Source organism: Rhinopithecus roxellana, chromosome 6, assembly GCF_007565055.1.
Source record: "Rhinopithecus roxellana isolate Shanxi Qingling chromosome 6, ASM756505v1, whole genome shotgun sequence".
Lineage (NCBI taxonomy): Eukaryota > Metazoa > Chordata > Mammalia > Primates > Cercopithecidae > Rhinopithecus > Rhinopithecus roxellana.
This window is the reverse complement of record NC_044554.1, coordinates 128,355,859-128,368,954: the sequence shown is the minus strand read 5'-3', so window position 1 is coordinate 128,368,954 and position 13,096 is coordinate 128,355,859. Positions and strand designations below refer to the sequence as shown.

Here is a 13,096-nt window from a genome sequence, read left to right as displayed (position 1 = left end):
ACCATTAGATCTCATAAGACTTATGCACTACCATAAGAACACTATGGGGGAAACTGTCCCCATGATTCAGTTCTCTCTCATCGAGTCCCTCCCACAACACATGGGAATTATGGGAGCTACAATTCAAGATGAGATTTGAGTGAGGACACAGCCAAACCATATCACCATCCCACTGAGAGCCACCTCCATCACTCAATAAAATGTCCACATTCACCATCTTTCAAGTCCATGTGACCTGATTCCTCCTGGACGCTAGACAAGAATTCAGGATGCACTGTGTGCAGAAACCCAAAAAGGCTGTCACACTGACTCCACTGAGCTATTTAACACTTAAGTCATTCCCAGACGGCAGGGCTAAAAGAGCACTGTAACGTCCCTAGACACTGCTGTGGGGCCGGAGGCCAAAATCACTCACCCCAGCTCCTGCACCTGCTCACCTGCATACTCCCCCTCCCATCAGATATTTGAGTTCATGGCAGCAAACAAGTCACACTCTGGTTACAAGTCCCACAAAGGGGTCCAGGGAATTCTCCTGTCTCATAACCATAATGTCAAATTTTGACAAGGAATATACAAAAAAGGAAAATTACAGACCAATCTCACTCATGAACATGGATTTTAAAAAATCCTAAACAAATCACAAATCCACAACAGCAAATCAAATTCAGGAATATATAATAAAAGACAATATATCATAATCAAACTTCCAGGAATGTGAGCTTGGTTCAAACACTGAAATATATATACTCATTTCAATCATCTCAATTAAGGCAAAAAAATGCATTTGATCAAATTCCATAACCATTCAATTAAAACGCTTATCAAACTAGGAATAGAAGGAAAATTCCTTAACCTAATAAACAGAAATTCAAGTTGGGAAGGACTTCGTGAAATGCTCCTTAAACCAAGCTGAATCTCATGGAGGTATACTCTTGCCTGTCCACTTCTCTGCCACATGAAATGTGGATTTACTTGATAGCTGAATCTCCATCACTTACCTGGCCTATGAGGTGACCATAAATATGGAAATAGATATTGAACATAGAAGTACAGAAAGACAGAAAGAACCTGGGGCCCTGAGTCTTAGTGGCAATACCACATAAGTACTAAGTTGCACAGCTGTGGACTTCTTTCACATGTAAGAATAAGCATTTGTGCATTAAAGATACTTTTGTTTATGCAGCCAGACTCCATCTTGACTTAAACACTTTCTATTCAAAATGGTACTGAAGGCTCTATCCCAGGCAAAAGGTAAGAAAAATACATAAAATATGTAAGAATGCTTAAGAAACAAAACTATAATTATTCAAATATGAACAGAAAATTCCAAAAAAACTGATAGAAAATTCTTAAAACGGCATTTCTATATACTAAAACAATCAGTTAAAATCTTTAATTTAAAATATGATACCATTCATAATAGCAACACAAAAAAGGTATCTAGGAATAAATCTAAGCTAAAAGTCAAAATTTTTATGTAGAAAAGTATGAGACTTTTTGGAAAGATTTTAAGGGACCAAAATGGCTCAAGAATAGTAAAGTTGACATTCAGCTGTTACTTTTCCTGAAATACTTCCAAGGATTCAATGCAGTTTTGATCCAAATTCCAACACAGTTTTTCATGGAAATTCGTAAGCTACATTCTATATGGAACAGCAAAGAGATAAAAATAACCAAGACGTTCCTGGGAACACAGCCCCAGACATCAAAAGTTATGATAAGGCTACACTATTAAAGAAAATAGGTTGTGGTTCAGGGACAGAAAAATAGATCCATAGAACAGAATTGACTCCACACATATCTGTAAACTTAAGGTGACAAGTGAAGGTCAGTGGCAAAAAGGTGATACAGTCAAATCACATTAGGACAATTGAAATTAAAACAAAACAAAGAGATTGAAAACCTATCTGACAAAATACATGAAAAGTGAATTCTAGATGATGGACTATTAAATATGAAAGGAAAACTCTAAAAACTTTAGGAAAAATAGAATACCTTTAAGAGTATGTATGAAAGAATTCGTAAGTGAGATTTTAATGGACTTTTCTCCTACATTAAACTTAAGGGGGAAAAGGTTTAACTGTATTAAAAGAGGTCTTTCTACTTAAAAAAAAAAAAAAAAAAAGGACAGAATGAAGGAAGGAAATGGAAAGACAGGTCAAACACGGACAACACTTGTACCATTACAATATCCCACTCATACAAAGCTGTTAAAAGTCAGTAAGAAAAAGAAAAATCAAGGAATAAAAGACAAACATAAACAGCCAATAAAAATCTGAAAAGATGTTCAACCTTATCAGTAATCAGGGAATGCAAATTAGGGTCACGACAAAAAAACATTTCATATCCATCAAATTGGGGGAAAAAACTTCAAGGGTTGCCAAGAATATACAATAACTGTAACTCTCTTATAGTCCAGGTAAGATGGTAAACTGGTACCACCATTTGGGAAATCATTTTTTTAATTCTAGTGGCAGAAATCCAAGTTACCCCAACTTACCGGTGGCCTATCCTTACGGGTCAGTAGCAATTTCAGTCCTTGCCTCCTCAGAAGAAAAATTTGACTGAGGGGCATAAAGCAGAAAAAGAGACCTTGGCAAGTTCCAGAGCAGGAATGGAAGTTTACTTAAAAAGGCATTAAAACAGGAAAGAAAAAAGGGTGTGCTTGTTAGAAACATAAGCAGGAATGTGAAGGTTAAAGAGAGAAGGTCAAGTATCCCACTTAACAGTTGACCCTAACTTTTTTTTTTTTATTTTTTTGAGACGGAGTCTCGCTCTGCAGCCCAGACTGGAGTGCAGTGGCATGATCTCGGCTCACTGCAAGTTCCGCCTCCCGGGTTCACGCCATTCTCCTGCCTCAGCCTCCCGAGTAGCTGGGACTACAGGTGCCCGCCACCACGCCCGGCTAATTTTTTGTGTATTTAGTAGAGACAGGGTTTCACCATGTTGACCAGGTTGGTCTTGAACTTCAGATCTGAGGTGATCTACCCGCCTCGGCCTCCCAGAGTTCTGGGATTACAGGTGTGAGCCACTGCGCCGGGCCCAATGCTAGGAGTTTCATAAGTTTGTCTCTTTCCCATGGTTCTTCCCTTAGGATAGGCTGCCCGCAGGCACAGAGCCCTCCTTAGCTTTCCCATGGTTCTTCCCTTAGGATAGGCTGCCCGCAGGCACAGAGCCCTCCTTAGCCTTGGGAAGTGTTTTTAGGAAGTTACACGCACGCCCATCTGAGGCTTTCTTCCTTTTTTCCGGTGGAGTGTACCTGGAAGATCATACTTTCATACTTTACCATCTTTGTCTCTTAATATGCATGCCCAGGAAGCTGTTTCTCCCTCGGGTCTACATTCAATTAACATTTTGATAACAGGTGTGGACCATCAGGAAATGGCCTCTCCCCGGCGCTGCCGAATTGTCATTTTTAGAGAAGCAAATTCGATAACTGCCAAACCATCACCCGACATTTCTAGTGGGTTGGGGCTCAGCCCACTACTGCCCCGCTCATGCCTACCTGTAACAAAATAAAAATATGCTCTACATACATTCGTCAATATAGGCGAATCTCAAAAACAAACAAAAGAAACAAGTCAGAAGATATATACGTTTCTATTTATATAAAAGTCAAAGATTGGCAATATTAAACAACATACCATTTAGAAATGCTTGCATGTGTAATAAAACTATGTAGAAAGGCTTAGGAAGCTTAACACAAATTTCAAGATAGTGTTTACTTAAGGCTGTAGCAAGAAGGGCTTAACTGGGGAAGTGCAAACTGGTAAAATTTACTGGTAACTGGTAAAGTTCCATTTCTTCAGCTGAATGACAGGCCCTATGGATTCACTTCATTTCTCTCAAAACTACGCAAATCGGCTAGCTATACTTTTCTCTGTACATCATATATTTTGTAATATTTTAAGTGACTCAAAAATATGCAAAAAAAACTTTTAAATTATCTTCTTGCTCATCTCCCTGTTTTAAAAGAAAGCCTTTGCTTAAAAGTGGTCGTTTTCACTGCAAGTAAACAATGACATTAACATCTGGTACTCTCAGGACTGCTCTTCAAAAAAAAAATCGCTATTACAGGGTGCGTACCAAGGCTCACACCTGTAATCCCAGTACTTCGGGAGAGAGAGAGGGGAGGGAGGGATCGCTTGAGCCCAGGAGTTTGAGATAAGCTTGGTCAACATGGCGAGGCCCCATCTGTACAAAAAATATATATATATGTATTTATTAGCTGGGTGTGGTGGTATGTGCTTATAGTCCCAGCTACTTGCAGGCTGAGGTGAGAGGATCGCTTAAGCCTAGGAGTTAAAGGCTACAGTGAGCTATGAGCATGCCACTGCACTCCAGTCTGGGTGACAGAGCAAGATCTTGCCTAAAAAAAAAAAATGCTATTAAAGACATTCATGTGTGTACTCTCCCCTATATAATGCACATCAACTTGCTTTGCAAAACAATGCTAAAGTACAAAAGACTTAAAGCTTTAATACAAAATGGACTTTATTGACTTGTACCAATACAACCACAACTTTTTTATACACCACTGACACACATTCTACATCTGTTTAATGAAATCCTTTAAACTACTGTTAGTAAAACTAAGACAAACCTATTAAGTGCTAAGTAAACACTAAGGGAGACTATCATTTAATTATCGTACATGAGATTCCAATCTTAAATTGCCACATCAAGTCTCAAATCGGATCTTTTTTGCTTAAGGGAATTTGAACGATGACAATTCTGTAACTTTGGGCAAATTCACACTCAGTTTCCACAAAGTTATAATACCCAATTAAAACTTCTGTCCAATTTCCACAGTACCGTTTGAAGGTATTTTTATGCGCATTCATTCTAGAATATTCCTGGCAAGGCCACCGGCTTCGGGTCACAAGATGAGCCAGGGACAGATTGGAGACTAACCCCAATCTCCCAGGAATCGGTTATCTTCCAGACCTCCAGATCGCCCTCCAGAGTCTCGCAGTGTGGAGGGCAACGACAGAAAGACTGCTGAGGGGGTTTAAACTGTTGAGTCAAACATAGGGCCAAAAGTTAGAGTCAACTGGGACCTTGCAAATCATTCCGCCTAACCCTTCGTTTTGCCGATGGGGAAAATACGCCTCACAAGGGGGAACCTTAGCTCGGGGAACACTAACTCGGGGTCTACAACGATTTAAGCTTGTCTCATCTGGTAGTGGCCAGTAGTCCTTCTCCGTTACCCATCCTTAAGTGCTTCTATTGGCTGCCAACACGGAGGAGGTAGCGGGGTGAGAGAACCGGCACCTCCGCAGTATGGCCAGGTTGGGCTAAAAAACGTCTTAGAAGTAATCGAGTCACTCTCTTCTTACAGGTGGAGAAACTGGAAAAAGTAGAGTGACGCAGCGAAGGGAGTAAATCGACCCTCAGTCAACAAGTGGCAAAAGCCCGAAGAAAGTGATCAAGAGCACTGATGACCCCTCTCCCCATCTCCAAGGGGGCGGGTATCACAACCCCGACGCCACACCACATAGCATTCAGCAAAACTCCCGCGCCTCCCACGCAGAACCGGGAAGAGGGAAGGCGGGGCAACAGTAACAGCTGGTACGCAGCACCCACAGCACCGCGGCAGCAGCTGGTACCGAAATCCCGCCTAGCTCTTTTGACTCTGTCCGCGGGAAGAATGGGGTAATAGTAAGGCTGCGGCGCCTCCCGCGAGAAGAGGTACCTGAGGCACGCGCCGCAGTCCCCCGCCGCACCGGCACCGGAGCTCCACACCCCACTTCCGGGGTCAAGTCACCGCCGAGAATCCTGTGATCGCAGAAGAGTAGCCTCAGGTTCCGCCCCTATCCAAGCCCCGCCTCCACTGCCTCTCGCCCTGTATCAGGCAACTTCCAGGACGCCGTGCGTCACTAAGCAGCCAGTCTCCACTTCCGGACGCATCCCGCCCCTTCTCCACCCCTTTCAGAGACAGCGCGATTGCGATTTAGGTTTCCGCGCATTTAATTGGCGAAGCTGGAGGGCTAGTCTTCGCTGATTGGTGCCGGGAAATCTGCCCCATAGACACCCGCGGGGCGCACAGTTTCAGTAGTCCGTGGGTTTCCCGCCAGCTGCAATCTTGGACCATAATCATGGTGGACACGATGGAGTTACCGAGGTCGCGCATCAACGCCGGCATGCTAGCTCAGTTCATCGACAAGCCTGTCTGCTTCGTAGGGAGGCTGGAAAAGGTATGCGGGTTCGCAGTCATGGGCTCCCCTGTCCGTAGCTGGAGGGAGGGACCCCGTGACCGCCTGGGTGGCGAATTCTGAGTGGATAACGGGGGATGAAAAAGGACGGTAAGCCTCAGATCACTGCGCTCCCGAATCCTGTATTTTGCAAAAGGAGACTTTTTGGAAATTCTTTAGCCGTTGTAGCCCCATTTTGGCGCCTCTTTTGTGACACGGAAACAAGGTGTTTTCAGATGCTCTGCGTTCTAAATTACAGTGCCCGTCGCCTCCGTTCTGGCCGTGCTTACATAAAGGAAATTATAAACACGACTCCCATATCTACCTTCAGATTTCTTAGTTTACTCAGACGTGTTGGACGCCGACAAAACTAATCCGCTGGTTTCCTTCTCTTCTGAAATTACTTCTTTTTGCAAACCTCGTTTCCTCGTAATCGCTTCTCTGTAAAACATGCCTTGACTGTCCGCTTTGGGTCCCGTAGTAGCGAGTTATCTAACCCCACTATTACAGTGAAGTTCCCTCATTCTACAGGTGAGAAACAGGCCCAAAGTCTTGGAATCAGTGACCTGAAAAGCTGAGGAAAAGAAAACCGTTATATAAAGACTTATTTAGTAGCTCATTTCATCCACACTTCCTTCTCCTTAAATGAGTGTTGGAATGACTTCCCAAGTAGGGAGACTGAGTATGAGTGGTAGGTGGTTGACTAAAATGCTCAGAAACTCAGCAAGTGGCAAAGGTAGCATTCAAACGCGATCTGACAGCGCTCTTTACAGCTGCTTCTCAGGAGTAGGACACAGATATTCTAGCAACCAGTTCTCCTTTTACTTCATCATGCCTGATTTTTAAAACATACCCTCCATGGGGTATGTGCTAAATCATGAGTGCCAGCAGCTTTCACTTTTCGATAGGGTGGGCTTCCTTTGATCTGTTATTAGAATAGGGTTGCCATATTTAGCAAATACAGAACCTACTTACACACTACAAAAAAAAAAAAAATCCTTGTTTATCTGAGATTCAAAATTAACTGTGTTCCATGAAGAGATTTGGTAACATAAGATTATAATTTGAACTAATAAGTTGAATAAACTGAATGAATAGAACAAATAAATTGTTCAAAAAACAGTTGATTTGTGCTCAACTAAGGATCAATGTACTCATCTTTTGTCAAACTTTTTTGTTGTCGTTTCAGTGAGATTTTAATCTTATGTTTCGTTTTTAGATTCATCCCACTGGAAAAATGTTTATTCTTTCAGATGGAGAAGGAAAAAATGGAACCATCGAGTTGATGGAACCCGTATGTTTAAATATTAATAAGTCTCATATATATTATAGTTAATTCATCTGGATTTGGTTTGTTGCCGATGTTTCTAATTTTTTGGAATGAATTTAAAAAGAATGAGCTGGTAAAATGTCCCTGGCTCTAAAATTAAATTCTTGTACTATTCTCTCATTATATTTCCTTTTACATTTTTAACCAATGATTTTTTGGGTTTCATGATTTTTGAACATATCCCATAAATACTGGATAACAATTCTCATTCCTTATGAAAGACCATAAAATCACATAAGAAAAATTTAAATTGCTTTTTTCTTCCTCAAGAGATTTTTTGTTTTGTTTTTGTTTTTTATTTTGAGACAGGGTCTCACTCTGTTGCCCCAGGTGGAATGCAGTGCCACCATTGTAGCTCACTGCAGCCTTAGCCTCCCGAGATCAAGTTGCTCCCATCTTAGCCTCCCCAGTAGCTGGGACTACAGGCATGCTCAACCATGCCTGGCTAATTTTTGTTTTGTTTTGTTTTTCGTAGAGATGGAGTCTTCCTATGTTGCTCAGGCTGGTCTTGAACTCTTGGTCTCAGGCAATCCTCCTGCCTCGACCAGCCCCTCAAGAGTTTTAAATCTTATTTTCTATTTTTGTTCATATATTTCAGTTTTTACTTATTTATTTTTGCATTTTATGTTTAACATACTTAAAACTTGTTTTGGCATTTTGTCAAGACAAATCCATATGCTATTTGGTTAATGTATACAGAACACATTGTGAAATACAGATTATAGAAGATTCCTCTCATAGGAAATTACTGCTTATAGAAATGCTGGACATTTTCAATAGTGATTTTGGCTTTAACTTGAATTGTAGCTTTGGACTTGAAGCTACTACTAAATGTAACAGGAATGTTAACATGCTGACAGTTAAGTACTCAAACATTTGTTAACAAGTTACATTTTAACTTTTGCATTGGTAATTTTTAAAATTACTTTGTTACTTGAAGTGAAAGATTAGTAACCTGTGTAACAGTTTTCCAAATTAATTGTCAACTGAAAATGTGATAACACCAAATTGATGTCTTGTTCTGTGTCTTAGCTTGATGAAGAAATCTCTGGAATTATGGAAGTGGTTGGAAAAGTAACCGCCAAGGCCACCATCTTGTGTACATCTTATGTCCAATTTAAAGAAGATAATCATCCTTTTGGTAAATAAAGCATTCTAGTATTGACAGGTTTTATGTAATTAGCAGGAAAACTTTTTATTTTTAATTTGATATATATTGGTCTAGAGATTTAGTACTGCTATATTTTCAATTTCTATGGAATTTTGTGATCCTAAAGGAAAATGGGGGTACATTTTGTTTTGACCTGCTTTTAAGTAGTGCTTATATATGTAAGAAACTCAGTAAAGATTAATTAATATTTGTCGAAAGATAATATTTTTAATATAACAAAAATAGTATTAGTTTTTTTGTTGTAATATATGAATTGAAGGAACTGAATAATGCATAACACCCAAACACTACCAGGCAGAAACTGCCTGTATAATGAACATCAAAATGGATGGTACTCCCATGTCTTTTTTTTTTTTTTTTGGCATCACAGTTAAATACAAGAATCCATAATCCATATCTCCATTTCTAGAAATTCACTTCCAAAAGGGTAAGAAAAAGGAAATAGGTAAAAATATCTTAGATAATAATTGATGTTACAACTTTCCACTGTAGATTAAATGTTTGCTTAAATGTTTCTTTCAGATCTTGGACTTTACAATGAAGCTGTGAAAATTATCCATGAGTTCCCTCAGTTTTATCCTTTAGGGATTGTGCAAAATGATTGATCGTGATGGATTTTCATACAATTGCAAATGAGCTATATTAAAGACTATTAAAGGAAGCCCCTCTTGTTTGAGGGAGAGATTTCTGTGCTTTCTCATATTTAATTTACTCTTTTTAAGATATTCCAACCTAGAGTTTTTGATGGAACTGATGTATTGACAGTTCTCACCTAAGTCCTTTTATAAAGAATTGCTACTCCAATATATGGTCAGATTAGATGCAAGAATAAAGCAGTTGTCTGAGTTTAGGTTTCTATTTTATTAATAAAAACTAAAATGGTACATACTATTGGTCTTTTCATTTTCATTGTTTTAGTCATGTATTCAAGCACAAACTTGAAATTTCATAGCTGTAAGGTCAAGATTTAGACCTACCAAATAAAACCTTGGGTCAGCAGTGTTAAGGATTTACTCACCTTTTCCCAAACTATACCATGATAATTATTTCCTTGATACTCTACTTATAAAATGAATTAGATGATATTAAAAAGGCAAACAGAGACTGGGTGCAGTAGCTTACTCCTGTAATCCCAATACTTTGCAAAGCCAAGGCGGGTGGATCACCTAAGGTCAGGATTTCGAGACCAGCCTCACCAATATAATGAAACCCCATCTCTATTAAAAATACAAAAATTAGCTGGGCGTGGCGGCAGGCACCTGTAATCTCAGCTACTCAGGAGACTGAGACAGGAGAATCGCTTGAACCCAGGAGGCAGAGGTTGCAGTGAGCCGAGATCGTGCCATTGTACTCCAGCCTGGGCAACAAGAGCGAAACTCCATCTCAAGAAAAGGCAAACAGAATCTTACATCTTCTGTAATTTGTGAAGTATCTCTTTTTCTGGCTTGGTTTGGTTTTGTTTTTGTAGAGACAGGATCTCACTCTGTTGCCCAGGCTGCAATACAGTGGTACAATCATGGCTCACTGCAGCCTTGAACTTCTGGGCTCAGCCTCCCGAGTAGCTCAGACTACAGGTGGGCGCTACCACACACAGCTAGGTTTTCCTAAATTTCTGTCTAGAGATGAGGTCTCACTGTGTTTCCCAGGCTGGACTCAAACGCCTAGCCTCAAGCAATCCTACGGCCTTAGCCTCCCAAAGTGTTGGGATTACATGCCCGGCCTTCCTGGGTTTTAAAACATTTACTAAATTCTAAACAAGGAATATATGGTCATTGAAAGAGTTGATGGAATCATTTGACTTTTTTATTCTTCTTTTTTTCTTCTTTTCAACTGTCATTATCTTTAGTATGGAATTTCTCTCTAGCACCATGTTGGAGGTGAGCAGGGAAGATGTGGCAGGTTTGGAATAAGGTAGTATAGAATAACTGATGACCTGTGTGGCCAGTTAGGTTTTATGGCTTGACCCATTGTCTTGAATAAGGAAATAAAATAATTCTAAATCCATATAGATTACTATATACCAAAAATATTTAGTTTTAATTAGTATAATCTTAAATTTCAACTTCTGTCATCCAAAAATACTCTGCTCATTACTTGAGGACATTGCCATAACCACTTACGGTAAAGCATTCTATTACGTGAAATGAAGATAGTTGTACAGTTATACGCTGTATAATGACTTTGGTCAATGACAGACTGCATATATGATGGTGGTCCCATAAGATCATAATGGAACTGAAAAATTCCTGTCGCCTAAAGACAAAAGCATGATAACGTCTTAGCACAATGCATTACTCACATGTTTGTGGTGATGCTGGTGTGAACAAGCAGCACAGTAGGCTGCATATTAAAGTATTACACATAGAATTATGTATGGTACATAGTACTTGATAAAATACCATGTTATTGGCTATGTGTTTACTATTTATCATTATTTTAAACTATACCCCTACTTACAGGAAAAAAGGTAACTGTAAACAGCCTCAGGAGAGTCCTTCAGGAGGTCTTCCCAAAGAAGGCCTTATTATAGGAGATGACAGTTCCTTGCATGTTATGGCCCTTGAAGAACTTCCACTGGGACAAGATATGGAGGTAGAAGACAGTGATATTGATGATCGTGACCCTGTGTAGGCCTAGGCTAGTATGTGTGCTTGTGTTTTAGTTTTTAACAAAATAGTTAAAATGTAAAAAGAAAATTTAATTTTGAAAATAGAAAAAAGTTCATAAGAATACAAAGAAAAATATTTTTGTTCAGCTGTACAGTGTGTTTTAAGCTAAGTGTTATTCAAAAAGAGTGAAAATGTTTTTAGAAAATTTACCTTTTTTATTTATTTGCTTATTTTTTTGAGATGGAGCATTGCTCTGTCGCCTGGGCTGGAGTGCAGTGGCACGATCTCAGCTCACTGCAACCTCTGCCTCCCGGGTTCAAGTGATTCTCCTGCCTCAGTCTCCCGAGTAGCTGGGACTACAGACATGTGTCACTATGCCCAACTAATTTTTGTATTTTTAGTAGAGACAGAGTTTCACCATGTTGGTTGGCCAGGATGGTCTCGATCTCTTGACCTCGTGATCTGCCTGCCTTGGCCTCCCAAATAGCCAGGATTACAGGCATGAGCCACCGCACCTGGCCTACCGTACCTTTTCTATGTTCTGTGTGTAGTGGTGCGTGCCTATAGCCCCAGCTACTTGGGAGGCTAAAGTGGCAGGATAGCTCGAACGCAGGAGTTCGAAGCTGCAGTGAGCAATAGTCATGCTGCTGTGTACTTCAGCCTGCACGATGCAGCAAGACCCCATCCAAAAAAGAAAAGTTAAAAAAAAATTAAAAGTGCATAAAGTAAAAAAGCTACAATAAGCGAGGGTTAATTTATTATTGAAGAAAGAAAAATATATTTTTATAAATTTAGTGTGACCTAAGTATGTAAAGTCTACAGTAGGGTCCAGTAATGTCCTAGGTCCTCACATTACTCACCACTCACTCACACCTGGAAGTCACCACTCACTCACACCTGGAAGCAGCTTTCAGTCTGCAAGCACAATTTATGGTCAGTGCCCTATATAGGTGTATCTTTTTTTTTTCTTTTAAATACAGGGCCTTGCTCTGTTACTCAGGCAGGAGTGTGCCTCCCACCTCAGCCTCCTAAGAAGCTAGGACTACAGGTACACACCATTACATCCAGTGAATTTTTGTGTTTTTTGGTAGAGATGGGATCTCATTATGTTACCCGGTCTGGTCTAGAACTCATTTTTTAATCTTCTGTACTGTAATTTGTTTTTTGTTTTTTGAGATGAAGCCTTGCTCTGTCACCCAGACTGGAGTACAGTGGCATGATCTTGGCTCATTGCAACCTCTGCCCCCCAGGTTCAAGAGATTCTCTTGCCTCAGCCTCCTGAGTAGCTGGGATTACAGTTGTCCACCATTGAGACTGGCTAATTTTTGTATTTTTAGTAGAGATGGGGTTTCATCATGTTGGCCAAGCTGGTATCAAACCCCTGACCTCAAGTGATCTGCCCACCTCGGCCTCCCAAAATGCTAGGATTACAGGCATGAGTCACTGTGCCTGGGCTATACCATATTTTTACTGTATCTTTTCTACAGTTAGATATACAAATACTGACCATTCTATTAAAACTGCACAAAGTCTTCAGTACAACAACATGCTGTATAGCTTTGTAGCCTAGGAGCAATAGGATGTATCATCTAAGTTTGCGAAAGTATGCTGTGTGAGGTTCACACAATAATGAAATTGTCTAATGGTTCATTTCTCAAACGTATTCCCATTCAGAGACTAGTTGAAAATTAAGAGAGACATCAGCCAGTCTCAATAACAATGTTGTCTTGAATGCCAAAGGAGTCTGCATTAGTCCATTTTCACACTGCTATAAAGATACTCCCCGAGAATG

General features: G+C 40.1%; 2 protein-coding genes across 4 annotated transcripts in view; one reads left to right on the top strand and one right to left on the bottom strand.

The window, feature by feature from the left end:
• Positions 1 to 5,809, bottom strand: part of UMAD1 (UBAP1-MVB12-associated (UMA) domain containing 1) — a 244,907-nt gene extending 239,098 nt beyond the window's left edge. For 2 of the 3 annotated variants that reach the window (XM_030932061.1, XM_010353067.2), the window contains exon 1: positions 5,696 to 5,802. The gene's annotated coding sequence lies outside the window, so the exon portion shown is untranslated. Of the gene's footprint in view, positions 1 to 4,815; positions 5,017 to 5,695 lie in introns of all 3 variants that reach the window. The other variant, XM_030932062.1, reaches the window with a different exon arrangement.
• Positions 1 to 9,580, top strand: part of RPA3 (replication protein A3) — a 79,551-nt gene extending 69,971 nt beyond the window's left edge. Inside the window, exons 5-8 of the mRNA XM_010353069.1 lie at positions 5,342 to 6,197; positions 7,414 to 7,488; positions 8,557 to 8,665; positions 9,218 to 9,580. Coding sequence (XP_010351371.1) covers positions 6,099 to 6,197; positions 7,414 to 7,488; positions 8,557 to 8,665; positions 9,218 to 9,300 — 366 coding nt within the window. The 5' untranslated portion in view covers positions 5,342 to 6,098 and the 3' untranslated portion in view covers positions 9,301 to 9,580. The remainder of the gene's footprint in view (positions 1 to 5,341; positions 6,198 to 7,413; positions 7,489 to 8,556; positions 8,666 to 9,217) is intronic.
• The last annotated feature ends 3,516 nt before the right edge of the window (positions 9,581 to 13,096 follow it).